Raw genomic sequence first — 24,075 nt, forward strand, 5'->3', positions numbered from 1 at the left:
ACGAGTAGTGAGGGGTTGAAGAATACTCGGTGCGGAGAGCTGTGAAGCTCTTTAAAAATACCGATGTTGTTCGGCCTCCACTCTCAGAAAGTCTGATTTCATTGTCTGAGGTGGAGCCCCGGTGGGGTATTTTTAAAAACCTCCCCCAGATGATTCTAACGTGCAGCCAAAGTTGAGTGACCCCTAGACTTTTAAAATCGCTATTACAATGCAGAATTGAGCCACTGTTTCCTTACTGCTCTCTGCTGACTGAAAGCACATTACCCGATAGACTTCAGAACAAAAATACTAAAGTGTTTTCTTTTTTTTCTTATAATTTAATTAAAAAATTTTTTTTCATTTATTTGTTTATTTATTGGCTGCGTTGGGTCTTCGTCGCTGTGCCTGGGCTTTCTCTAGTTGCAGCGAGCAGGGGCTGCTCTGGGCTTCTCATTGCAGTGGCTTCTCTTGTTGTGGAACATGGGGCTCTAGGTGCGCAGGCTTCAGTAGTTGTGGCACGTGGGCTCAATAGTTGTGGCTCTCAGGCTCTAGAGTGCAGGCTTAGTAGTTGTGGCACTCGGGCTTAGTTGCTCCATGGCATGTGGGATCTTCCTGGACCAGGGCTTGAACCCATGTCCCCTGCATTGGCAGGCGGATTCTTAACCACTGTGCCACCAGGGAAGTCCCAAAGTGTGTTTTCTTCAGGTAACAGGCCTGGCCCTGATGGGGCTTGCTCTCTTCCTCCTCTCTCATTCCAGTCCCAAGTGCATTACAAGTAGAAAATGTAAGAGCTGGAAGAGCAAAGTCCCCAAGAGGCAAAGGAACTTACAGGCTTACACAGCAATAACTGAATGGCAGAGAACAGGGCCTGTATCTCCATGATCTGTTGAAATGAACTAAAAATGTCTTATATTTTATTTTACCCCATATTGCCTGGTGTCAAAGTAGGTACCAGATAATACAAATTTGTGTCTATTTCCAATACTGGAAATGACAGGAAGTAGTCCTTAGCGCTGCTCATCCAAGTTTCCAGCTCTTTCCCCGACTAGGCACTTGGTAGGACTGGCACTTCTCTGACACTCTTGAAACACATAGAAGTAATACTTCAACTTCACATCAGCTTAAAAAGGTAGTAAGTCGTTGCATCTTTTTCTGCCAGCTGCCCTAACTACAGAGATGAAATCGTAATTTGGTGGCCCCTGCCGGCCCACACTAGGACACGCAGTAAAGGAGAGAAACCTGAGATATGTTTAAGTTACTGAGATTTAGTGGGTGCTTGTTGCTGCAGCATAACCTAGCCTATCCTGACTGATAGATTACCTGGATTTTGTTCCAGAGACTTCTCATTTGAAGTAAACTCATAGCTTCTCTGCGCCTGTCTTTTCTGGAAAAGAAGCATGATTCCAGGCACATATGCTTAAATCTTCCATCTTAACAAATAAAATTTCCTTTGATATAAGCCTCCTTCTAGCCACCCCTCCTTCTCTTCTCCATTATACACCCAAATTTCTTGAAAGAGTGGATTAACCAGTGGTCTTCAAACTTTTTTTTTCTTGGACACCTCCTAAAAGTTTTATGCAAAAACATGCAGTGGTTACAAGAAAGGAGGGAGGGGTAGGAGGGGTCAGCCCTAGCTGGAAAAATACATGAACAATTTCTTCCTTTACATCAGAAATTTTATCATTCTTTCATCTTGAACTTGTATTTCCATTCCACTTTCCTCATAGAACTCTATGCTAAGGAGTATATTTTATGACGAAAGTCTTTTATAACTTTGTGATCACTTTCGTCACTTTGTTATAATTCTCTGCAACAAAAATATGTATATATATTGAATTTTCAACCTTTTTTACTTCTTTGGCCGTGCTTCCCCTGACCAGGGATCGAACCCGCAGGGAGTCTTAACCACTGGAACTCCAGGGAAGTCCCTCTTTTTTACATCCTGTGACCAAAAGGCTCTTGTTAAATTTTTCTCCTGGATTGAATTATCATTGCAATTATTACTATCAATCAAAACAAAAAATATTGTAAATTTATATAAATAATTGTTAAACAAAAAGTAAATTTTTATTGGAATTAAAGCTCTTAATGAGATGGATGGTCCATCTTCTTTTAAAAACACATTTATCTGTGGATGAACATTACTTCCCCACTGCAGCTTTATTGAGATATAACTGACATTTAACATTGTGTATGGGGCTTCCCTGGTGGTGCAGTGGTTAAGAATCTGCCTGCCAATGCAGGGAACATGGGTTTGAGCCCTAGCCCGGGAAGATCCCACGTGCCACGGAGCAACTAAGCCCGTGCGCCGCAACTACTGAGCCTGCGCTCTAGAGCCCGCATGCCACAGTTACGGAGCCTGCGTGCCATAACTAGTGAAGCCTGCGCGCCTAGAGCCCGTGCTCCACAATAAGAGAAGCCACTGCAATGAGAAGCCCGCGCACCGCAACTAAGAGTAGACCCTGCTCGCCGCAACCAGAGAAAGCCTGCGCGCAGCAACGAAGACCCAACGCAGCCAAAAATAAAAATAAATAAAAAATTAATTAATAAAAAAAACACATTGTGTATGATTCGATGATTTGACATATGTGTATTTTGCAAAATGCTTACCACAATAAGGTTAGTTAACACCTCCATCATGTCACATAATTACTTTTTTTTTTACAGTGAGAACACTTACGAGTTACTTTCTTAGCAACTTGCAAGTATACAATACAGTATTGTTAACTATAGTCACCATGTTTTACATTAGCTCCCCAGAATTTATTCATTTTATAACTGGAAGTTTTTACCCTTTGACTAACATCTCCCCATATCCCCTACCCCCAGCCCATGGCTACCACCATTCTACCCTCTATTTCTATGAGCTCTACTTTTTTATATTCCACACGTAAGTGAGCTCATACAGTATGTCTTTCTCTGTCTGACTTACTTCCCTTAGCATAATGCCCTCAAGCTCCATCCATGTTGTCACAAAAGGTAGGATTTTCTTCTTCTTTTTCTTTTTTTCTTTTTTTGGCAGAATAACATTCATATATATACATACACACACACATACACACATATATAGGTCTTCTGCCCATTTTTAAATTGGATTATTTGTGGGAGGTTTTGCTATTGAGTTATATGAGTGATGAACATTACTTAACAGTAGAATTAGACAAGGTTCAACAATAAATTCTATTTCTATTTTTTTAATAAATGTTAATGCTGAAAAACCTTGTTCACATATATAAATAGGTGACAAAATGCCACAGATTTTATTGAACACTTTCTGAGATATAGTCAGCCCTCCGTATCAGCGGGTTCCATATCCATAAATTCAACCTACCTTGCATGGAATGCCATTTCATATCAGGAAGTTGAGCATCCAAGGATTTTGTTATCCACGGGGGTCCTGGAACTCATCCCATGCGGATACTGAGGAATGACTGTATCTATATATGCAAAAAAAATAACAGTGATCCATCACCAGAAATTATTTTTAATAATCTCTCAGCTGACAACTTGATTAGATTTTCCTTTATTTTATGTTGAAAGCAGAGAATTTGAAACCACCTGTGTTGCAAAAGTCATTAGAATTATCCACTTTCTTATTTTCTGGGAGGTAGGCTAAAAAGACTTTACCAAGGTTTATCAAACTACTATCAATTATACCAGTTACTCTTACTTAGAGGCATTTTGTTTAACCTGATATACTCAGAAAGGGCTAGGAAAATTAGAATATTGTTCATTTAAATACACCTTTGTTAATTTAATTTTTTTTGGAAAGGTACTTTTGTCTTAAGTGCTTGAAATATATTTCCTTCAAAAGTTTGGAGCTGCAAATTTAGCTCATTCAATACATGCAAAATATGGGCTACAGAATCTTAACTGGAGGTGCCAGTTCTCATAGTCAAACCAGTCAAATCAGACTCATTTTCTATCAGAGAATCTGACATCATTGTTAAATTCAAGTAGATGTGTTAATACACGTTCCTGTGATGCTGAGTTCTAATGCTAAGTTAGATGGGAAAGGAGTTTGTGTGCAACTGCCATTAATATATTCTATCAGTGCTCCTTTCTTTGCTTTGCTCTCATTGGATTCCTTAAGGGACAAAGCATATTTTGTCAGGGGAAGACAGAAGTCAGTAAACCGCTAACCTAAAATAATTGAACAACCAGTTAATTTTACCAGGAAAATGGGTTTATTTGGGAGCAGCAAAGAATTGCAATTCAGGATGTGGAACTATGGTGAACCACATGCAAGTCCAGTTAAGCAAAGGACAGGAAACTCTTTTTATAGAGAAGAAGGGGAAGCTGGGAGGGGCTTCTAGAAACAAAAGGTCTTTTGGAGGAAATTGGGAGTTTGAAGTACAGTGGCTTTTTATTGGCTGAGCTATTGCCAGGCAAGGAAAATTTTTTTCTTCCTCCTGCTGGCGGAAGTAAAGTTGTGTCACTTCCTGCTGGAGATGCAAGGTACTTCTTTTCCTATTAGGATCTGTATTGATGTGGAGTGGTATGTACATGATAGAGCTTCCCCCTTCTGGCCTCCTGACTCCAGTTTAGTGAGGTTTCCCTTTATTAATTTTCACAAGACATACATCACCCTTATTTCCACTCTATATGAACTCAAAACACCCAAATATAAGCCAAAACGTATTTTTAATGCCAAACCTTGTCACCAACAAAAATCTTCATTAAACGAAGGAAGTCACAAACCCTCACCTCAATGCCTTGACTTAAAAAAGGCTTCACTGGCACTGTTAAAAGAATGAAAAACTATAGATTGGAGGAAAATATTTGCAAATCCTATATATGTCAAAGGACTAGTATCCAGAATCCACAAAGAACTCTCAAAACTCAACAATAAGAAAACAAACCATTTAATATCACATTGTATTGACAAAACTGTTTCATCTTTTGGGGAAAATTGATTTAACTCTTTTAAAGCAAAAGCATATTAGTTTGAAAACTGTGCCTCTCCAAGTTGAATAATTTCATGAACTCTAGTGTAAACTCAGTATTATTTCAAAGGGATAGTGCATAAATTTAAGAGCAACTTCAATATCAGTAAAGTGTCCTGCAAATTTTTCTTATAGTATTTTTGGACAATTTACATGTTACTACTGATAATAATTAAAGTGTTCTGCATATCGATTCATGTTAGAAAAGTGTATAAAACTGTTACTACTGATTTGTATTATTAAATGTTCTCATCGCAACATAAATTCTTGTAACTGCTTAACTAAGTCACAAATTAACCTTTCCTTAGAGTTTCAAAATTAGCTCATTCATATGCAGTGGGATGTCAGTGAGAAAACATAATCACACTGCCTTAAGTTTTTGATTATCGACTATTTTGCAAGCATTCCTTTGGTTTCAAGAAAATCTTGAGTTGAAATTAACAGTACACTATATAATTGTAAAACTTCTCCAGAACTCAACCAAAAGCATTGGCAAAGAATATGAGATCACTGAATTGTTTTCCATTTCTTTCAACAGTTCTATAGACTGGCAGTGATTCATAGCATTTTCATGTACATGCTGAACAATTTTAACAACTGTATCCATGACAGTTTTCATAGTCTGTTTCAGAAAACTGAACATAAATATTTTTATTTTGTGTCATAAAATGGAACAAAATCATAAGAGAATCATCAGTCTCTTATTTTAAAATTTCAATATTTGAATTTTTGACCTAACATAGCTAAAGAACCATCTGTCACAATAAAAATTAGGTTTTCCATATCTACCTGAAATTCTTCTCTTACAGATGTAAAAGATTCAAAAATATCTACACCATCAGTTTGATTTTTAGGCAGTGGATTGATATTTCTTCATAAATTTATTTATTTATTTTTATTTATTTATGGCTGTGTTGGGTCTTCGTTTCTGTGCGAGGGCTTTCTCCAGTTGTGGCAAGCGGGGGCCACTCTTCATCGCGGTGCGCGGGCCTCTCACTATCGCGGCCTCTCTTGTTGCGGAGCACAGGCTCCAGACGCGCAGGCTCAGTAATTGTGGCTCACGGGCCCAGTTGCTCCGCGGCATGTGGGATCTTCCCAGATCAGGGCACGAACCCGTGTCCCCTGCATTGGCAGACAGATTCTCAACCACTGCACCACCAGGGAAGCCCTTCCTCATAAATTTAAAAGTCCTTTGAAACAAAACTTACCCAAATTATTGTTAGTCTTGTATCACACAACTCACCTAAAACTAAAGAAAAGTGCCTGCATTTTTTCAAATTTTGAATCAGCTGATCTTTGACATTATTAAGAAAAAATACCGTATTCTACAGGTAATTGTTTGGCAGCTTAACTGAAGATACTTCACTTTTTATAAAATTTAGTTTTTAGTCTTTTCCTCATCATTAAATTTTTTTCCACAACTGAAATAATAAATATCTTATGCAATGCAATGGTTAAATTAAAATATAAGTCTTACCAAAACAACTAAGTTGTGTTTGAAGAAAAAATATCTTACACTGCTCCAGTTTTTAATTTTATTTTTTACTTTTTTTTTTTTTAATTTTGGCCGCACAGCACAGCTTGCGGGATCTCAGTTCCCTGACCAGGGATTGAACCTGGGCCATGGCAGTGAAAGTGCAGAATCCTAACCACTAGACACCAGGGAACTCCCCCAGTTTTTTATTTTAAATTTAAATTATTTTAAATTAGATAAAATGAAGTAAAATTAAGAATTCATTTCCTTGGTTGTATTAATCACATTTCAATCCTCAATGGCAATGTGTGGCTACTGTTACCATATTCGTGCAGCCGTAGGTCATTGATTCTTATGCCTTTCCCTTTAATTAGTGCTTTAGCTGCATCATTTCAATTTTGACATGTATTTTTATTATCATTCAGTTATAAATCTTTCTAATTTCCCATGTGATTTCTTTTTTGATTCGTGGTTGTCTATTTCTCCCTTAAATTTTGTCCATTTCAGCTTCACATACCTTGGAGCTGTATTATTAGGCACATACACATCTATGATTGTTGTGTCTTTTGATGAATTACACCTTTTATTGTTATGAAACGTCACTCTTTATCTCTGATATTACTCCTTGTCTTGAAAAAATACTTTATCTGATCTCCGTATAGCCTCTCCAGCCTTCTTATTGTTACTGTCTGCATGGTATATGTTTTTCCACACTTATAACTTCAATCTATCTATGTCTTTAGATTTAAAATGTCTTTTTAACATCATGCAATTGGGTCATGCTTCCTTATCCACTCTGACAATCTTGCATTTTAATTTAACTGTTTAATCCACTAATATTTAATGTAATTATTGATATGGTAAGGCCTCCCTTTTGTTCTTTATTTTCAGTTTGTCTCATCTATTTCATATTCATTTTGTCTTCCTTTCCTGCCTTCTTCCGGGTTAATCAAATGCTTTTTAAAATTGTTTTAATTTCCTTGTTAGCTTTTTAGCTATACCTCTTTGCATTATATGTTTAGTGGTTGCTTTAAGGATTACAGTATACATCCTTGAATTTTCACAATCTACGTAGACCTAATTTTGTACCACTTCATGTAAAATATAAGAAGCTTGAAAGTGTAGAGTTCCATTTACTCCAGGCCTTCATGCTGTAGTTGTCATATACATTATCTCTACAGATGGTATAAACCATAACACATGTAATTCTTGCTTTAAATAGGCAGTCTTATATTTACTTATATCTTTACCATTTCTATTATACTTTATTGCTTCCTAAAGATCAGAGTTTCTGTTTGGTATCATTTTCTTTTACCCCAAAGAACTTTCTTTTGTATTTCTTATATTGCAGTTCTGTCAGAAATATACAATTATCTTTATCCAGAAATATCTTTTTTTGTTTGCCTTTTTAAGAAAAAATCTGCCTTTTGCACTTTTTCAGGGGGTAAAATATAAACAGTTTACCATTTTAATCATTTTTAAGTGTACAATTCAGTGATATTTTGCCTTTATTCTTTTTCTGAAGTTTTTTTTTTTGTTTGCTCTCTCTACAGATATAGATATAGATCTACATATCCTTTATTCTTGAAAGATATTTTCTCTAGAGTTCTGATTTTTTTTTTCTTTTAGTGCTTTACAGAGGTCTTTCCACCTTCTGGCCTCCTTTGTTTCTGTTTTGTTTTTGTTTCGGGGGGTTTTGTTTTTGGCTGCCCTGCCCAGCACGCGGGATCTTAGTTTCCGGACCAGGGATCAAACATGGGCCCCCTGCAGTGGAAGCTCAGAGTCTTGACCACTGAACCACCAGGGAAGTCCATTCATTTTTTTTTTTCTTTGTTTCTGATAAGAAACAACATTTCCTTGTATGTAATGTATCGTTTTTCTCTGGCTGCTTTCAAAATCTGTTCTTTATCTTTGGTCTTCAGCAGATTGGCAGTAATGTACCTGAATGTAGTTTTCTTTGTATTTATTCTAAATACTTGAAGTTTGCCAAGCTTCTTGAGTCTCTGCATGTCTTTCACCAAAGTTAATAACATTTCAATCAATATATTTTCGAATATTTTCTTCTGCCCCAATACCTCTCTCTTCTCTCTTTCTGGGACCCCAATAACATGTATATTAGAGCTTTTGAGGTTTTCTTTTTACTTCTTCTTTTTTTTTTTTTTAATTTTCGGCCATGCCACATGGCATGTGGGATCTTAGTTCCCCGACCAGGGATCGAACCCACATCTCCTACAGTGGAAGCTCAGAGTCCCAACCACTGCACTGCCAGGGAAGTCCTCTCTTTTTACTTCTTCAATCCTTTACTTCACCCTGTTTTTCAGATTGGATAATTACCATGGATATATTTTCAAGTTCACTGACTCTCAGTCATTTCCAATTTACTGTTGAGCTGAATTTTTTTTTCACATATTGTATTTTTTAGTTCTAGAATTTCCATTTGGTTCTTTTTTATAGTTTCTATTTCTCCATTGAAATTTCATATCCGTATATTCATTATGATCATATTTTCCTTTACTTGTTGAGCATAGGTATAATAGCTGCTTTAAAATTCTTGCCTAATTCCTATATCTGGGGCATCTTGGAATCAGTTTCCATTGATTGATTTTTTTTCTCTTGAGTACAATTCATATTTTCTTGTTTCTTCATATGTCTACTAATTTAGGGTTGCATCCTGATATTATGAATGTCAAACCTCTGGATTCTGTTATGTTCCTCCAGAGAGCAGGCAGATAATAGAATTCAGGGCTCCCCTTCTGTAGCCCTCTTCTCCAAGACTTCCCTGCTGCTAAAGTTGCCCTAAACTCTGTTCTCTATTTTTCAACCAGTAAGACTGCAGGTTTCCATCAGAATTTAGTGTCCCCTGAGGCACTGACTGGGGCCTGCCATCAGGTGAAAAGCAAAAAAATGAGAAACTCACCCTTGCCATTCCTTGCTTCCTAGTGCCAACTCCTCTCTGACTGATTTAGGTTATTTTCCAAGGCCTCCAGATAATTTCTGTTATAGTCTGTACAGAGTTTCTAATTGTTATCTGTGGAATGGCTGTTCTGATATGAGCTACTCCACCATTATTGGAAGCTGACCCCCCTCCTGCCCCCAACGATCTGTGCTCTAGCCATATTCAATTATTTGTAATTTCCAGAACAGGCCATGTTCTCTCTTGTCTCTGGGCCTTTGTACACACTCTGTCTCCCCCCCAACCCCAACCCAAGTGCCTTCTACAGGACTCAGCATAGATACTACCTCTTTTGGAGAACTTCATTAGTCAGGACCGATTCAAGTAACAGAAATCTCCTTGTACTAACAAGTCAAAAGGGAGAAGAGGATTTAATGTAAGAGTACAGAAGTATCCTTGGGAAACCCGAAGACAGATTCAGCTAGGCCTCAGAAACCAACCAAAACCAGACATTCCATTTCACTGGGACTTTGTCTCCATCTCTTGTGTCTGTTCTCTGCCCCGCTGAGGGACTCCTAAGAATGCCAATTTGCCTCTTCCAGTAGTTTTGTTATTGTCTGTTTACTTCTCTTTCTTCCTCTCTGGACTATAAGTTCCTTGAAGGTGGAACTATGCCTTTACTGATTTTGTCATTCTCAGAACTTAGCAGAGTACAGTCAACAGAGCTCACGGGTCGTGTTAAAAAAAAAAAAAAGGCAGACAAGTAGATCGACCCTTAATATACAACCCAGCAGGTGCTGAAAAACATTTTCAAGGTGCTTTAGGAGCCAGAAGAGGAAGCAACCACGTCTTCATCTGGGCAGTCAGGAAGCCTCAGGAAAGACATCCCGATGACGTTGATTGTCCTCTGATTGGGGGATCAAAGGAAAATTCCATAAAAAGCAGAGACTGTCTTAAAGACCCTCCCAACCTCTGGGTCTCCACTGAAATGAAAACACTCAATGTCTTTTTCCACGTCACTCGAAGGGACAAAGAATCACAGAGCAGAGACCTGGGTGATCTATTTCTCTAACATTTCAGCCACTTGAGATTTCTTTCAGTTCCTCTTTCCCATCTGAGAGCCTTTGAACATTTTCTTCCCTCAACCTAGAGTGTTTTCCTGGCCCTCTTCCCTTTGACTAACCTCTAAACAATTTAAGGTTTTGACTTCAACGTCACTTTCTGGAGAGGAAGGAGTCTCCCCTCTCCCCCTCAGTTAGGGTGAACCGTATTGCCACACGTCTCACAGCAGCCCCACTTCCCCTTTCGGAACACTGGTCTCATTGTCCTGCCCCATGTACAGGCTGCCTTCCAGCAGGCTGAAATCTGTGACAGCGGGGACCACATCATCTGGTTCCTGCCTGGTCCCAGGGCTCGGCACACAGCCTGGCACCTGGGAGGTGCTCAAAAATACTTGTTGCTTCCATTGAATTTCAGTAGTTAGTACAACTTCCTCATTTGAAAGAGAAAAACCAAGGCACAGAGGTGGGGAAGTGAGATTTCCAGCAGTCTCATTAGTGGCAGGGCCAGACCCGGCATTCGGGCTGGATAGCTCTCTGTCCTGGGGTCCAGCTGAGTTGCCTTCTCAGCTTCCTTCTTTCCTTCCAGAGTGCGTGGATGGTCAATGGGGACATTGGTTTTTTTGTTTGTTTGTATTATCTGGGCTTTTTTTTTTTTTTAATGTATTTATTTTTGGCTGCACTGGGTCTTCGTTGCTGCCCACGGGCTTTCTCTAGTTGTGGTGAGCGGGGGCTACTCTTTGTTGTGGTGCGTGGGCTTCTCATTGCGGTGGCTTCTCTTGTTGCAGAGCACGGGCTCTAGGCACACAGGCTCAGTAGCTGTGGCGCACGGGCTGAGTTGCTCCATGGCATGTGGGATCTTCCCAGACCAGGGCTAGAACCCATGTCCCCTACATTAGCAGGAGGATTCTCAACCACTGCGCCACCAGGGAAGCCCTTATCTGGGCTTTTATTTCTTCTAAAATGTGCACAAAGGTAGAACTCTCCCAGGAACATTTTCGATTCATGTAGAAAACCCACTACTTTTGAAGAGTGAAAAGTGGATTTAAAAAAAAAAAATTTTCCCAACTTTTAAATTTGAAAACTTTCAAACCTATAGAAAATTTACATAAATTGGACAATAAACATCCAGCTATACTTCATCTATATTCATCAGTTGCTAACATTTTGCACAGTGGCCCGCTTTCTCTCTCTCCCCGTGTACGCGTGTGTGTGTGTATACACACAGACTTCCTGTCTTCCATACATAAATGCACACACACTATATCTATGTATATACTCTATATGTACACATGTACACATACACATTTTTTGCTGAGCCATTTAAGTCAGTTGTAGACATGATTACATTTTACCCCTGAACACCTCAGCCCATATCCCCTAAGATCAGGAGCATTCTCCTACACAAATACAGCATAATCATCACAATGCTACAATATTACTAGCTAATATACATCCATATTCAAATATCCCCAGTTATCTCAATGATTTCCTTTATAAGTGTTTTTTTAAAATCCAGGATCCAATCAAGAATCATGAATTGCATGTTGTCGCTATGTCTCTTTAGTCTTCTCTAAACTAGAACAGTTTCCAGACTACTTGATCTTTCATGATACTGACATTCTTAAAGAGTCCAGCCAGTTGTTTTGCAGAATTTCTCTAATGTGGACTTGCCTGATTGTTTCCTCATGGTTAGATTCAGATTTAACTTTTTATTGTTGTCGTTCTTCTTTACAGCAAGCATGCCACTTGTGTGATGCTGTGGGTGCATTTCCATTGCAATGCCTTCATTTCAGATGTCCTGGGCCCTGAGAACATTTACCAGATCATCAGACCCCCAGAGCTAGGTAGCGGGGAAGCCCAGAGAGCCGGCAGATAAAGGCCAAAGCTTCGGTCTTGGCAGAGTTCACAGCCCCTGATAGCTGCCGACTGTGGGGCACTCCTGCGGGGCCCCCAAGGCCAAGGTGAAAACTTCTCCTTCCCACCAGGTGCGCTGGCTGGCCAGTGGGTCACCTGCTGCTGTAGCCACTCTCTGTTGATGCTGCTGCAAGGGGAACAAGAAGAGGGCTGGGGGCGTGGCCATGCCAGTGCAGACCCACTGGTGGGAAGGGACAGCAGGGGGACAGGGGGACAATGATAGAGGGAACCGGAATAAAAAACAGACTGAAAAGGTGACAGACAGAGGGGACACACACACCAGAGAAGGAGAGAAAAGCAGAGAGTCAGACACAGAAACAGAGAAAAACAGAGACTCGGACACACAGGCCCCCAGAGGAAAAAAGCACCAGCTGCCTCACTAACAACTTCCGAGCCCATTTCTGAGGCTCTTTGGCTTTGGGATTTTGGAAAGCGAAGCAAGTTTGTGTTTATCCTGGTCAGACTCAAAGGGCACAAGGGTTTCTCCAAAGGGGCTGTGTGGGGTCACCTGCTCAGACTGTACTTTACCAAACAAAGAACTTCTCCTTGGTGTCCCAGAAGCCAGGCCCTGAGCCAGAAGTTTCCTGCTCTGGCTCCGAATGTCTCCCCTCCTTTCACGGGGCTGTCTGCAGATAGGGAAGCCTGCTTGTGACACATCTGGGGCGAAGGGGAGGAGCAGGAGAGGGGCAGACACATGAAAGGACCCAGAAAACAGAAGAGCCCTAAAAATAGCCTTCCCTCTATGAGTGGGGAGTAATCCAAAATCCCAGGAGCTGCCCAGCGCTGTGACCTTAATAACAGGCCAGAGTTTTCTCATGAGAAAAGGGACTCAGGGGCAGAGGGTGGAGGGACAGAGAGGCTGCAAGGCTCCTGGACTGAGCAGGGCAGAAAAGCGGATCTAAGTGACAGCTCTGCCAGAGCGAAACTCCTCCAGACGTGGCTAGGGAAAGGTTCCTGGTAGAGGAACTAAGCGTGGACAGAGAGGGTTTCCTGGCAATAATGTGCACTGTCTCAACTTTTCTTTGGCAGGAAGAGAAGAAAATGGAAAGAGGGCACTCGGGAGCCATGACCCCAGTTTCAGGGCTCACAGCTGAACCCAAGTGAAGAAGCCCCTTTTTGCCTACTGCCCTCAGCCGAAGGGACAAGCCCTGCATCTTACTGAGGAGGTTGAGGGGCGTCAAGGGGCGGGAGAGGACATCCCGAAAACTCTCCATCCATTCGCGCTGCTCCTTCTCGCTGGGGCAGGTGAAGATGAACCTCCGCTGCGGGGTGACGATGGTGATGCCGGCTTTCCAGCGATTCCCTCGGATGCCCTTAGGCAGGTCTTCATACACCTGGTACCCCTGCTCATCGCTCCCGAGAAATACCTGGCCCTGCTCAAAGGCGTCCTGAAAATAGAAGACACATGTCGTCAGAGGCCACACCTGGGGCTGAGGGCCACCTGCAGGCCCGATAGCCCCCCAGGCCCATTTTAGTAAGAGGTGTGTGTGTTGGGTGGGGCTTCTGCTGGGGATTTCGGCTAGATGGGACCCAGAATTTAAAAGGCTCAAACCATAAAAGACATCACACACGGCATCTGTTTAAATGATACTTCATATTTACAGAGAGTTAACTCTGCACCATGAATTCAAGTACTTCACATGTAGTAACTCATGTGATAATCCTCACGGCAACCTCTGAGGAAGGCAGTGTTATGAAGCCTATTTTCTGGGGGAGGAAACTGAGGCACGGAATGCTGAGTGCCCTGCCCAGAGCGCACCCCTACAGGTGGCAGGGCTGGAACCGGAGCCCAGACAGCCGAGTTCTAGAGCCCTCACTCCCAACTGACACTCCACAGCCTCCGGTTGGAACAGAGTCCTGCCGGGAAACACCTGTCTTAGCTACTGACACATCGGCAGCATTTTGGACACACATAAAGGACTTCCTGAAGGTGAGGGAGAGCACAGCTTCACGCACAAGACTGACTTAGAGACAAGTGATGATGGAGGTGTGCCTCTGGCTGGGTCTCTCCAGCCCTGTCGCTTCCCCATGGTCCCCGACCAGCACTGACCCCACCTCTGCCTGCGGGTGCACAGAGGTGGGGCCGGCAGTGGCTCTTACCAGCGGGTTCTTGTAATAGAGCAGCCTCCGCTCCTGGGGATCCAGGGCAAACCACCTTTTCTTGAAAGGCTCTCTCTGCTGCAAAAGAGGGAACCTCGTACCAGGCTCGGCCAGGCCGGGGGTGGGGGACAGAGGTCAGAGGGCCAGCCTGGGCCAGGCCGAGAGAGCCGGCGGGTCCCAGCCCCGCAGTCGCATGCCCCAGCGCCCCTCTCCAGGCCTAGAGCGCTGCAGGCTCCGCTCCCCCCACCCCGCCCCATCCCTCCCCCTCCCATCCCACCCCCTCCCCCAGCCCCAGCTTCGCCCTGCTGCCTCCAGGTGCTGCCTGCGTGGGTTGGAAGAAGCATTTTCCCCCTTTCTCAGGCTGTGGACAAGAAGTCTCAGAAAAAGGAAGCTGGGAAATCAGAAGTGGCCACTGCTCGGCGCTTCTGAAAGCGCTGGCCTTGGCCAAATTCTATCCTAGGTCAGGGGAAGGAAAGCCCCTGGCCAGAACCACGGGGAGGGCGGTGCCACCAGCTGGTGAAGGAAGAGAACCTGCAACCCTTTTACAAGTTTTCCAGCTGCCTGAGGCTTTCTTTACCCTGATTGCCGAACACCTTTCACTGTCATCTTAACAAGCATCCTGTCAGCATATTACATCTTAAAAAAAAAACAAAAACAAAAAAACTGCACTGGAATGCTGTAGCTTTGGGGTTCTTTTTCAGGGAGCCCCTCTACTTTTCCCTTCCTTTTCCCTTTCCCTCCTCCCTTCCCTGCTTCCACCCGTCACAAGCCCCCACCATCTCCACCTTGTGACTTTGAGCCTCGCCCCACCAGCATGCAGCTGGGCACCCAAGCATGGGTATATATAGGTGTGTTCTCTCAGACTGATCACTAGTCCCTGCGTCACTTGAATGGTCCTGGTAGGGCCCCAGCACAGAGCACACAAGCGTTCTGGAAAGTCAAAAGCTGTCCCCCAAGGAGTCCCTTTTCAGCTATGCTTTCCCAAGAGTAGGATCAGTTAGATGGTGTTAAGAGGACAGAAGCTGATGGTGATGTTGATAAAGAGGGAGGATGCCCAATTATAGGGAGAAGCACCTGCAGCGATGCTGGACCACACTCCAGCCACCCGGTCTCCACTTGGTCCTCCACCCCCGGAACTCACAAACATCCATTTACTTCCCCTTCCTCCTTCCTCTCTGCCCCTGCTTCCTCATTTTCCCACCTCCCAAATTCTGCCCTACTGCCCACTGGGACAGGGGCCACGAAAGTCTCCCCAGGAGTGGAGGATATACCTTTGGACCAGTCTTTTCCATGAAGCCTTGCTTGAGGTAGTTCCTGGTGATGAGGGGCACGAGCTGGGGGAAGAAAGACACACACTGACACCCCTGCCTCACACCCAGGAGCCCGAGGTTCCCCACCGAACTTGGCTCCCCAAAAAAGGGGAAGTTTGGAATGGGGAAGGATGTGTACGCATGGTTCAGGGGGTTATATTTGGTATGGATGCAACATTGACATTTCAACAGAGCCAGATAACAGCACCCCAGATGTCTGCAGAGCTCACCAGCACAGCCAAGTCTTGGTTTCAAGACTTAGTTTAAGGATTCCTTCAGCAACTCCAGAAGGAGGACACAGGCAAGGCGCTGAGGAGACCCTCCTGGTGTCAGGGGGGCATATTCTGAGGATCTACTGTGTGTCAGGCTCTGCGCGTCATTCTCAACCACACTGTGAGGTGGATATTATCATCTTCGTTGTGTATATGAACAAACCAGGCCTCAGAGAAGTGGTTGTGGATTTTCTCAAAGACATGTCATTGGTAGGATGAAGAGCTTTCACATCTAGAGGCAATGGACACCATACAGACACTAGTGGTAGCCCTACCGCTACTCTATGATGCTAAAGTATAAACATGGCAGAACCCTCTGATCAGGCCCTTGGCCAAGACCTGGTCATTGGTGGGGATTCTGACCCAGGGCCATAGGAGGTGATGGCAGGGTGGGCAAGTAGAGAAAGCTCTGGACTAGGAGTCAAGAGACCTGAGTTCTAGCTCCAGGTCTGACCTCAACCAGCTGTGTTACCTTGGTAAGACCTTATGCCTCTCTGGGCCTATTTCCCGCTATGTAATAAGGATACTGGCCTATGTGATCTGCAGGATCCCTTCCAACTTGCCATCCTATGCTCAGAGGAGCTTCCAGGGATTGATGCTGGCCTCCTATGCTCCAGGGCGTCAAACTGGCAAGTCTAGAGTTTCAAGTGACAGCCCAGGTTTCTGAGAACACAGGGGTTCTCCAGAGCCTGAGCCCAGGGCAGGGACGAAGGGGACATGACATCTGGGAATAGGAATGGAAAGTCTGAAAGGGAGAAAGTCGTGAGCTCAAAACGAAAATATAAAGGACAACACTCCCCTTTCCCTAAAATGCATTCTGTAGGCTTTAATTCCTTCATTTGGAGAGAAGACAAGTCCTGACAGCTCAGTCGTCTGAACTGGAGCCAGAGCAGGGGGAGTCTAGGCCTCGGGAAGCCAATGGAAGAAGAAGGAAAAGCACGTGGATGGGGTTCTACTCACTGTACCTTAGACACCTGGCTCACTGGACTGACGGCCGCCCTGGAGGCAGGGATCGTCCCCATGGTGACAGATGAGTAAACTGGGGCTCAGAGAGGTGAGGGGACTTGTCCTACATAACACATCAGCTTCTCTGACTTTGAGTCCATGCGTTTTCTTATCACAGGACCACAACCCCACTCGGGCTCCCCAGGTTTCTGGCATCTGGATCCCTGAGCTTGAGCCAGGCCTGGGTGGTTGCCCAGAACCTCACGTCATACGTAGACATGGGGAGAAGAAAGATGGGGAGAGAGGTGGGCAGGGAGGAAACTGGGGGTTGATAAGGGGTAACGATGGTGGATGAGGGAGGTAAGAGGGCATTGAGGATGTTGGTCAAAGACCAGTTTCCTCCGCAGGGGTCAGCAGAGTTGGAGAGCTGGCCCAGGAAAACGAGGCTGGGCATCTGCACTTTGTCCTCCATCCTCTCCAGCCAGCAGTCAGCACCCCCAGCGCCCCGCCCACGGAAGCGGGCAGTCACCAGCTCCGGGTGCTGACTCTGCAGACCGGGAGGGCCCTGAGCTGGGTCTGGCTGGAACTGCTCCTAGAGAATTGCCATCTCAGTGCATCACTGGGTCTGGAATGGACCCCTGTTCCAGACACTTTGCTCCCTGAAAACTTGGGCATTAAGGAGCACTTAGGCTTTCAAGGAGGGTCTAACAGTTGGGATTAAGAAAGTCCCAAGACTGGGACTTCCCCGGTGGTCCAGTGGTAAAGAATCTGCCTGCCAATGCATGGGACCTGGGTTCGATCCCTGGTGGGGGAACTAAGATCTCACATGCCGCAAGGCAGCTAAGCCCGCAGGCCACAACTACTGAGCTCGTGCGCCTCCACGAGAGAGCCCATGTGCCACAAACTACAGAGCCCATGCGCCCTGGAACCCACGCGCCACAACTAAAGAGAGAAAACCCGCACGCCACAACTAGAGAGAAGCCTGTGCGCCACAAAAAAGAGCCCACGCACCGCACCGAAAAGATCCCGCATGCCTCAGCGCAGATCCCGAGTGCTGCAACGAAGACCCGACACAGCAAAAAGAAAGAAAGAAAGAAAATAAATAAATAAATAAAATAAATAAAATAAATAAATATTAAAAGGAAAAAGAAAGTCCCAGGACTAACACGGTCTCTCCACCCCTATCTCTTACAAAATCCTCCTAGAGCAGGCCTAAGACAGGGACCAGAATACAGCACCTCAGGGTTGGAAGGGACCCTGAAGATGACCCAGACCAAGCACCATCTTACAGATGTGGGAACAGATGCACAGAGAGGTGACTCAACCTGCAGCGGCTACACAGCAAGTTAGCAGCAGAACATCCACAAGAGCCTAGGCCTCCTGGCTCAGGGCAGTATCCTCCAGCCCACTATACAGCTTCCCCAGCCAAGCCTGAGAGATGTAGATGGATGCTCCAGACATCTGAGGACAATCAGATGAAGCTCTCAGGCTCCCCATTACCTAGGCCATGAAAGGCAGACTGTTCCTGTAAGAATGATAATGGGAAAGATCCCACTACCTTCCTTATACCAGAATATGAAAGGGCAAAGGGGGGAATGTTCGAATGTGAAGAACACCTTCGGTTATGCACTTGACCTTCCTGGGACTCAGTTTCTCATCAGTGAAATGGGAATAATCACACTCATCTAACTGCTGGCTGCAAGGGATTACTAGATAAAAGGGATTACAAGATAAAATGGGCTCAAAAGCACTTTATAAGCAGTATGTGAGGGACCATTCGTGCATTTTAGTGGGAGAAGGGGTGAGAAAGAGATGCCCAAATCCTGAGCCCCTTGACACTGTGGGTGGTAGCCATGCATCCCGAAGGGGAGAGCCTGACCCACTTTTTGGAGGCTGCCTTGCCAGGGGTGAGGCCATAACCCCCAGACTCCCCAGGAGAAAGCTTTTGGTTTCCCACTGAGGTCCCCAACCCCAAATCTCAAGGTCTTTCCTGCAAACAAACTGAGGCTGGCCTCTGAGCGTCTTCGAGGTCAGCAGACAAGAAGCAAAGGAGATGGCAGAGAGGAGATGTGGAAGTTGGGGTCCACATTTAGCTCACCTCAGGCTCCGGGAGCTCAGGAAAGGCCATTTTTAGGTATTGGAGACGGGCTGCACGGAGGGCATTGAACCAGTCCACTATCTCCTGCAGAGAAAAATACAAAGGACAGATGGACAGCCAATGAGACAGAGTAGTCGGGGAGCTGAGGCTGGAGGCAAGAAGCCAGCTGGATCTTCAGGTCTGGGCACATGCACGCACCCCTGTGGGCTGACCACAGGCATCTGGGAGGACAGGGCCAGAGCCCAGGGGCATCACCTGAGCAAGTGGGAAGCCACTGACAGGGAGATCCCCAGAGCCATGGGAAAGGACCAAGGCAAACCACATAGGAGTTATGCAATGGCCTAGGGCAGTGCTTGGCACTTTCTAATGTGTGTATGAATCACCTGAGGACCTCATTAAAATGCAGATTTGGATTCAGTGGGTTTGGGGTGGGGCCTGAGATTCTGCATTCCTAACGAGCTCTCAGATGATGTGACGCTGGTCATTGGGACACACTTTGAGAAGCAAGCGTCCTTCGATATCAAAGACTGGCTTTCAGGTGGGGGCAGGTGCACCTGGGGATGCTCCTCCAATGCGAATGCTCATCACCCGGAGGGCAACTTAGGCTAAAGCTGGCTTGGACCTTCTGTGTCCCTCCGGGAGAACGCCTCCCTCAGCAGTGTCCACCATCATCTCTCACTTTATCCAGCTGGCTCTGCCTCTGCTCTGCCACTCTCCTTTCAGTTCTCCTTATGGCAGCCAGAGTCATTTTCGAATTGCAGATCTAACTGAGTCTAGCTTAGAGTCCTCTCCACTACCCTCAGGAAGAGAGTTTAAGTTCTTTGCCCTCTGAGCTCCTTCCATACGAAACCATTGCAATCCCTCCCCCGTCCCAACACATGCTATTACCTCTTCCTGAAACACTCTGCCTCACCCAACTCTCTGCCCTCACCCCAGACACACCTTTTACCTAGAACGTTCTACTCATCCTGAGGGTGAGTTTAGATGTAATAGATTTCTGCTCCACCCAAGCCCTGATTCTATGAGAACTGCCCCACCCATTCTCAGCCACACACCACCCACCCACAGCTGCAGCCACACCTGCGGCTATGATCCTACCCACTCTTGACCACAGCAACTGGACAAGGGCTGGACAAATGCAGAGGCTGGACAGGGCTTATCAGATTCTTTCTCCCGGGAATTTGGAATTGGGGAGCTAGCTGAAAGAGCTGCTGTGCTGCACTTAGATGTAATACGGTGATTGAGAAATTCATTTGAATTTGATTTCAAAGGTATGAAACATCATTACCCTTTCTCTCTTGCAGGTCAAACTTGCTGGCCCCGTATTCCTGAGTTCGGAGCTCTCCTGTCCTGGGTGTTAAGAAACTTCTAGAGGCTCAGGCACTAAGGGAATGGGACCATCCCATGAAAGACCCGCCTAGGCCTCCACTTTGGAAGGGCTCTTTGGTCACAAACTGGTGGCTCTGGGGCAAAATCCAACCTGCATACAGGTTTGTTAGGCTCCTGAAGTTCTGTCTGTTTCAATCCTCTATACAGGTTTTCCTGTTTGCCACAGCCTTAAGGCTGTCCACTTTACTTTTCAATTGCCCACCTGGCTCCTGTGGGCATGAGTTTGAGTATCCCCCCCCAATTTATGCCCATCTAAGGGAGAAGCTGGGGCATCAAGGGAAGGAGGAGACTGGCCAGAACCAGGTTGCCAGATGCTCTATAACTGGGTCAGTGGTAGGGAGCCAGGTACCGTAATTGTCTGAGACCTTGGGCACTGCAGCAAAAGTCCTCGTAGCAGTCGCGCGGGTAGAGGGGTAGCCACTGGTATCCAGCCAGTCTGGACATGGGACTACAGCAGTGAGCCCAGTGTGGACTGAGAACCAGGGATCTCCTCCATGTCTCCCCCACTGCACTAGTCCCAAGATTCTGGTAAAGCCAAGGGAGGGAGCCGAGAAAGATGACTGATAATAGATTTCTTGGCAATTTGGGGAATGAGATCGTTGAATTTAGAGAAACAAACAAGTGAGACATTACTCGCACTCTTGGTTTTATAGAACAATGTGTTCCTGTTAGAGTGTATTCTCTCTCTCTCTCTCTCTTAAACACACACACACACACACACCACAGTTCCTGATTCTAATCTCTCAGGAGGCCAAGCCATACTACTGGCCCTTGAAATAAACACTCCTGTATCTTTCCCATTCATGCCCTGTTTAAGCTGGTTTGAGTGTTCTCCTTTTCAGCATATTCACACAATTCTTAAATAGATGCTCCTTCCTCTGGAAAGCCTTTTTGACTGCCCCCTTCCAGCCCACCCACCCCCCCAGACTGGGCTACTTATATGTCTCCTGTGTGTCCCTAGCACGGCCTCCAGCCCATCCTCACACAGCATCATCAGTGCCTATTTCCCCATCTGCCTCCCTCCCGAGACTCTGAGATCCCAGAACCCCACTCACGGCTCTGCCCCATTCACTACACACCCCAGGGCTGCGCACATTGTGGGGAGGAGCGCGGTAAGGATTTGCCGGAAGAGTGAATTCATGAATGCATAAATGATACAGATGTGAAATGACTCACAAGAGTTTGTCTTCTTCTGCAGCTGCCACAATCACGAACAAATTACAGTAGCAACTAATGTTTACAGTGCACTTCACCGTAATGAGACGCTTTCACGTTCATGGTTCATGGTCACTCAACTCTCAAAACCCCTCTGGGAGGTGGACGTTATCAACCATAAACAAGCAGACTTAGGAAGGGAAGGGACCTGCCCTAGTAACACAGCTGGGAGTGGCAGAACCAGGGCCCCAGCTTCTGACTCCAAACCCAGCTCTTCGGACCACGCCAGGAAGTCAGCCCAGCGTGTGGAGGGGGCATGAAGCCTGCAGGGAGGGTGACCCACGGTCACCATCCCAGCGCTAGGGCCTTATGGGAAGATCTAGTCCCTGTATCTGGTTCCTGGCTCCTGCTGCCAAGGGTCCCCCCTCCAGCAGAGGCACTTGGGGAGGTGGAATGGGTGCAGGGCTCAGGAACCATTGGCTACGTGACTTTGAGCAAATTATTTAACGTGCCCATGCCTCTGTAACACGGGGATAAAACATTTCCAGGGTTGATCTGAAGATTAAGAAATGATGTATAGTGACCGCCAAGAAGAGCACCTGGCACAGAATTAAAAAGAAACTCACAAAATGTCAGCCCCCACCTTTGCCCCCGCCTCACCTCGACTTAGCATCTCTGACCCTTGCCTGGTCACATGACCCTGCTCATCTGGACCCAGCTTATTCTCTTGAACCTGTACTATTGGCCTGCTCTCCTCTGATGGAGTTGATTTCCTGGACCTTTAAGTGGTGCTTTTCCCAAACTTCAGTGTGCATAAGGATCACCTGGGCATCCTGTTAAAATGCAGCTTCTAATTCAGTAGGTCCGGGGTGGGTCCGAGACTCTAGTTCTAAGAAGCTCGCAGGTGATGGCTAATGCTGCTGGCGCCGGCCCGAATGCTGAGAAGCAAGGCCGTGGAGTGCGCCGCTGCCCAAGCTTCGATCCATTCCTCCTCTCATATTTGGAATCTCCGGCCCCACCTGATTTTCCATCCCTGGGCATAGTCCCTTCTGCTAAGTGGATGCCCTTTGACGGCTGTGCACCATCCAGACACACCCCTGGTACCCACCAGCTTCCTCTCCCTGATCTCGCTCTGCTTTACTTGTACCTCTGTCTCCAACTAGAGAGTGACAATAGGGAATTCCCTGGCAGTCCAGTGGTTAGGACTTGGTGCTTTCACTGCCGTGGGCCCTGGTTGGGGAACTAAGATCCCACAAGCCACGTGGTGTGGCCCAAAAAAAAAAAAAAAGTGACAATAGGTTAAGGTGAACAGCAGCAGCAGATCTCAGGAGGCTGCCGTGCAAGGGGGTCGGCGAGCTGGGGCTGCCGGGTCCTGGGGTGCCGAGCTGGAGGCTGGTATGGCAACGCCATCCTCTCACCTTCCCACTCTCGTGATACACAAACAGGTTCCTGACGTGGCCCTCTCTTCGGTACGTGATCTGCAGCCCATGGGGGTTCCCTATCTTCTCTGTCTGGAAGGTGGCATTCAAGTCCTTGATGCTGATGACAGCTTTGGGCCCTTTACCCTAAAAGAGAGGAAGCAGATACTTAAGATGCTGACAGTCAGCAGGGTGACTTCTCATCACGTTCCCTAGGGAGACTTAACTGCAAACAGATGACCCGTATGGAACTCTGCGTGGGTTTTAAATGTTCTTGCTCTAATATCAAGAGGTACAGATATCCTACCGTTGTCCTGTGTTCAGCCATCCCACCATTCCTGCTTAATCAGATTGGCCTCTCTGAGCTGAAAGGGGGCTTGGAAAGACCTTAACTTAGAACTTTTCAAAATTTTTAGCCATAGAACTTTTTCTGAAACGAATCATCAGGAATTCCCTGGAGGTCCAGTGGTTAAGACTTGGTGCTTCCACTGCAAGGGGCACGGGTTTGATCCCTGGCTGGGGAACTAAGATCCCGCATGCCGTGTAGCCAAAAAAAAAAAAAAAAGAATTTGAAACAAATATCCGTGGAAGGCAAACAAATAAAATAGATAAAACAAACAGATAAAAGCAGGGGTGGGAGCCTCAGGGCACGCCCTCCCACCCTCCCGCCCTCTACTCTGTTCTCAGGGTCTGAACACAATTCGAGCACTCACTGATGCTAAGAAGGCAAAGGGAAAACAAGTGCTTCCTTTCATAACTGATAAGAGAAAAATGATACCAACACTCTAGTCCCATAATAGCTGTTACCCACATGCAGCTATTAAAATTAAAACTAGGGGCTTCCCTGGTGGCGCAGTGGTTAAGAATCCGCCTGCTAATGCAGGGGACACGGGTTCGAGCCCTGGTCCGAGAAGATCCCACATGCCGCGGAGCAACTAAGCCCGTGCACCACAACTACTGAGCCTGCGCTCTAGAGCCCGTGCGCCACAACTACTGAGCCTGAGTGCCACAACCACTCAAGCCCGCGCGCCTAGAGCCCGTACTCCGCAACAAGAGAAGCCACCGCAATGAGAAGCCCGTACACCACAGTGAAGAGTAGCCTCCTCTTCCCACAACTAGAG

At 45.7% G+C, this 24,075-nt stretch overlaps 1 protein-coding gene and 1 long non-coding RNA gene across 6 annotated transcripts in view; one reads left to right on the forward strand and one right to left on the reverse strand.

Moving 5' to 3' along the window:
* LOC309651266 overlaps positions 1 to 10,071 on the forward strand; it is a 38,507-nt gene extending 28,436 nt beyond the window's left edge. The window contains exon 2 of the long non-coding RNA XR_014257988.1: positions 5,885 to 10,071. This is a non-coding gene — a long non-coding RNA (uncharacterized lncRNA). The remainder of the gene's footprint in view (positions 1 to 5,884) is intronic.
* Positions 1,398 to 24,075, reverse strand: part of ADAP2 (ArfGAP with dual PH domains 2) — a 33,290-nt gene continuing 10,612 nt past the window's right edge. For 2 of the 5 annotated variants that reach the window (XM_082443737.1, XM_082443735.1), the window contains exons 6-12: positions 22,955 to 23,101; positions 18,993 to 19,076; positions 15,639 to 15,701; positions 14,368 to 14,445; positions 13,427 to 13,655; positions 3,311 to 3,416; positions 1,460 to 1,543 (exon numbers count right to left, since the gene is read on the reverse strand). In XM_082443737.1, coding sequence (XP_082299863.1) covers positions 3,334 to 3,416; positions 13,427 to 13,655; positions 14,368 to 14,445; positions 15,639 to 15,701; positions 18,993 to 19,076; positions 22,955 to 23,101 — 684 coding nt within the window. In that variant the 3' untranslated portion in view covers positions 1,460 to 1,543; positions 3,311 to 3,333. Of the gene's footprint in view, positions 1,544 to 2,542; positions 3,417 to 8,089; positions 12,395 to 13,426; positions 13,656 to 14,367; positions 14,446 to 15,638; positions 15,702 to 18,992; positions 19,077 to 22,954; positions 23,102 to 24,075 lie in introns of those variants that run through there. The other 3 variants (XM_082443739.1, XM_082443736.1, XM_082443738.1) reach the window with 3 other exon arrangements.

The sequence above is a fragment of the Balaenoptera physalus genome (genome assembly GCF_965194825.1).
Source record: "Balaenoptera physalus genome assembly, chromosome: 20".
In the NCBI taxonomy this organism is placed as follows: Eukaryota; Metazoa; Chordata; class Mammalia; order Artiodactyla; family Balaenopteridae; genus Balaenoptera; species Balaenoptera physalus.